Below are 4,236 nucleotides of genomic sequence, written 5' to 3' on the forward strand. Positions count from 1 at the left end.
GAAAATTGGTGGGACTTGTCGACTTAACCTCAACTGACTATTAAAAACTTTATTTTCGAAAGCTGGACCAGTTTGGAACATTTTGATTAGGAACAAAATTTGGTCAAATTCACGTATGGTTTACACCTCTGTGTTTAACTATAGTATAATATACTCAGTAAAGCGAGTTGTTTATATGCCTATGCAGAAGCACGCATTACTGGTGGCAATGCAGAATATGATTAGATCGCAAGTCCGGTAGGGAACGATAAATGACAACATTTAATACATATTAATACATATTAAAACATTTTTTTAATCTCATTATTAAACTTTATAGTATATTAGTAGCATGTAAAATTCAATCTTGTCTCATTCCCCGTTGGACTTGTCATCTAATCTTATTCTGTATTACTAGTAAAGCATGTTTCTGCTCATGGGCAGACAGGCAATCTGATTTACTGATGTGTAGGTTTGGCATTACTAGTAAAACATGCCTCTATGTAATATACTCAGCAAGTTGAGTTGCCTATAGGCCTATGGGCAGGAGCACGCGTTACTGGTAATGCAGAATATGATTAGATCGCAGGTGTGGTGGGGAATGAGACAAGAGAATTCTGACATAATGTAAAATTTTATAAAATATGTATTTAATAATTAATGAATCCATCCCCAGAAAACGTCAAGTTATTTGTAACATGTATTCCACATTATACATAATAATTATTTTTATATTATTGTTATAAATAATTTTTTTTAAAATATAGATTTCCATATTGAAAATTATACTTCTTCATTATTTCATACAAATTTTATGTATAAATAAAATATTAAACTTATAATATGTTCCATATTGCAATTATTTATATTTTCATTTTAACCCTACAAAGAAAAGCTAATTATAAAAATTTAAATAATTATAAACTATTTTAATAAAATTTATGACTATAAAATTAACTTACATTATGTTAAAAATTAATTTATCAAAAATATCAATTTATAGTTAATAAAAAATTAACTATAAATTAAGATCGAACTTACGGCCAATCTCATATTCTGCTAGGATGTCGCGTGATAATTCTCCTGAGATTATGGCTAACACTCCGGAAGATGTGAATGATACAACTTCTAATCAATCTACACAAATGGTTCACATTTCTGCGGATGAGTTTGGTGAAGTTTCTCCACTTGACTCGATTAATGACAAATGGCTTGTCAATCTGAGTGACGTCGAATTACCGAAGGAAGTACAATATTTATTGCAGTTGGGAGAAGGCTTTGGCCTACCAATAGACAAAGGGAATATAGATAGGACTTTAGTAGAATTTATAAAACATATTGAGAATAATATATATGGTCGACCTAACAATGTTGTGAATTTTTTTAGGAATAAGTCCATTCCATTTCTTGACAAAATTAAAAATGAGTTTCCTAAATTTAGTTCGACTGATAAACTACTTTCAGATTGGTTTAGAATTTCTAAAGAATTTGTGAACAGTCATCCTGAAATTTTGATTAGCATAGCTGATAAGGGGAACGTTACTGTTGTTCTTGATAGGAGTGAGTATGTTGCTAAAATGGAAATGATGTTGTCAGACATTGACACTTACTCCAAAATTGATAAAGATCCTACAAAAAAATTGATTGGGGACATTAGGAATTTGCTTGTCAGATGGAAAAATAGACAGTACATTGATGATACTGCTTATCGGAGATTGTTGGCGACCGATGGGAGTATACCTAGGGCATACGGTTTAACCAAAATCCATAAACCAGGTCACCCTTTGAGGATAATAGTTTCTTCGATTAATAGTCCTTTATATAATTTATCTTACTACTTGCATAAAATTATTAATGACAATATACCTGAGACACCAAGTTCTATAAAGAATAGTTTCGACCTTATTAATAAAGTCAAAAATGTCAACATTGATGAGGGTTACAGTTTGGTTTCTTTCGATGTCGTTTCTTTATTTACAAACGTTCCTATAGAGTTGGCTACTGATAGTGTCGTGGGTAGATGGGAATTTATATCGGGAAAGACAAAAATACCTTTAGATGAATTTCTAATAGCCTTCCGCCTGGTTCTTAATTCAACCTATTTTGTATTTAACAAAGTGATTTACAAGCAAATATTTGGAACTCCTATGGGGTCCCCTTTGTCACCGGTGGTTGCCAATATGGTTATGCAGGACCTTGAGAAAAAAGCGATTGATAGGTTACCTTGCAGATTATTGTTTTATTACAGGTATGTGGACGATATCATTATGGCTGCTCCTTCTGTGATGATAGTTGATATCTTGGAGATTTTTAACTCGTTACACGCACGTTTACAGTTCACGGTTGAGTTTGATAGGGAAGGTAGGATTAGTTTCTTGGATACCTTACTTATTGTGGAGGAGGGGAGATTGGTTTTTGATGGATATCGGAAAGCCACGTTTTCAGGCAGGTTTTTAAATTTTAATTCACATCATCCTATTTGTCACAAGAGAGGCGTTGTTTATGGAATTGTTGACAGAATCATCCGGTTATGTCATCCTCGTTTTCATAAAGTAAATTTAATTAATGCTATCCAAATTTTTTTGAATAATGGTTATCCAATTCAATTCATTTTTTCAGCGATTAATAATAGAATTAAGTTTCATATTAATAATAAAAATTTAACCAATATTAACAAAGTTAAAGATAAGTTTTTTACAATTCCATATGTTAAGTCGATATCTGAGAATTTTTTACCACTCACTAATGTTTTTAATTGTAAATTAGCTTATACAATTCCTAACACTCTTAAAGGGCTAATAAAGAGAGGCAAAGATAAATTAGAACCATTAAAAAATCAGAACGTTGTGTATAAGATCTCTTGTGATGGGTGTGATGTTAGTTATGTTGGACAAACGAAGAGGCGTTTGCAAACGAGGGTACAGGAACACATCTCCGATATTAATAAGACGTCTAAATCTCCGTCGGTTATTTCTAATCATCGATTAGTAGAAAATCATGATTTTAGATGGGATGACGTGAAGGTTTTGGACATCGAACCATCGTATAACAAAAGATTGATTTCGGAGATGGTGCATATAAAGAGACAACGACATGGAATTAATAGACAAATTGATACCGAAACTTTGCCTGAAACATATCATAATGTAATACAATCGCTTTCTCCTTCTTAGAGACTTTTCATGTTCCCCTCCCTACGAACAGTTTCGGTGGTTGCCGTTTGTCTCCGTGATCATTACGAGTTGAGCCTTTGTTGTGAATGCTTCGGCCGGTATTATATTTTCATATTCGTCCTGTGTGCTGGCATTGTTAACTCGCTCAAATATAAATTTAATAAAAGTCTAATGTAATTGAAGATGTTACTTAAAAGTCTAATGTAATTGAAGATGTTACTTAAAATTGTGAATCTACAGTCTGTAATTACTCACAGGTAATGTTACGGTCTGAATAATCGGACAATTTATTACATATACAGTCATTTATTATATCTAATATGTTTATCATGTATTTTTTACGAATTATAGAATCGGTTTTGTTTTATATTACTGAACTTGAATACATCTCAACATCTTATCAAATTGGTCTAAAATAACTGTTTTATTTATTACTATGAAGATTTTTATACAAATTTTTTTATTGTATTGCGTACCTCAGTATACAATACTGGACTTTCATCTTGTGTCCAAAGCTGTAATGTTTGAATTTTTAACTTTTGACTATTTCAACGAAGATATATTGATGACTGTGGAATTTGTGTTTTTTAATCTTGTGAGTAATATATTTTTAATTTTTCTACTAATTATTAGATAATTTCAATTAAATTTTTGTAGCACTCTCTTGAGTGTTACATGCCTTTATAATTACAGTTTTACATAATTTTACATATATTAATTGTTATTTGTCTATTATGATTTTTAATTTTTATCAAGTAATTTATTGTGACTGAATTTAGTATTCGCGGTTTCTTCTATACACACTTATTTCCGAGGAATCAGACCTACAATGATACTACCCAAATTTCTTCAAGTGGCGATATTTCAAAAACTTTATTCTGTATATTATATTAATTTATGTTATCATTGAAAATGACCCGATCGGGTTCGAAACGTTTGTTAATTTTGTTGGCTAAATTTGTATGTATGTTCTATTATTTTAATATATATATTTGTTGTTAATTTTTTATACTTTGGCTCTTTGCCCGTTCTTTACTTGAATTTATTTACGATCGTAGAGCCTTATTACTATTTATATTTATAA

The 4,236-nt window shown here is 30.8% G+C and overlaps 1 protein-coding gene across 1 annotated transcript; it reads left to right on the top strand.

Moving 5' to 3' along the window:
* Positions 1-1,043: 1,043 nt before the first annotated feature.
* Positions 1,044-3,152, top strand: LOC108759357 (uncharacterized). Its single transcript, XM_018504738.1, has 2 exons — positions 1,044-2,227; positions 2,861-3,152. The coding sequence occupies exons 1-2, from the start codon at positions 1,044-1,046 to the stop codon at positions 3,150-3,152; spliced, it is 1,476 nt and encodes a 491-aa protein (XP_018360240.1).
* Positions 3,153-4,236: the final 1,084 nt, after the last annotated feature.

The sequence above is a fragment of the Trachymyrmex cornetzi genome, unplaced genomic scaffold, assembly GCF_001594075.2.
Source record: "Trachymyrmex cornetzi isolate Tcor2-1 unplaced genomic scaffold, Tcor1.1 scaffold1807, whole genome shotgun sequence".
Lineage (NCBI taxonomy): Eukaryota > Metazoa > Arthropoda > Insecta > Hymenoptera > Formicidae > Trachymyrmex > Trachymyrmex cornetzi.

Coding starts and splice junctions, on each gene's coding strand:
- LOC108759357 (XM_018504738.1), top strand. CDS start 1,044: ATGTCGCGTGATAATTCTCCTGAGATTATGGCTAACACTCCGGAAGAT. Junction 2,228..2,860: donor AGATTATTGTTTTATTACAG/GTATGTGGACGA, acceptor GTGTGATGTTAG/TTATGTTGGACAAACGAAGA.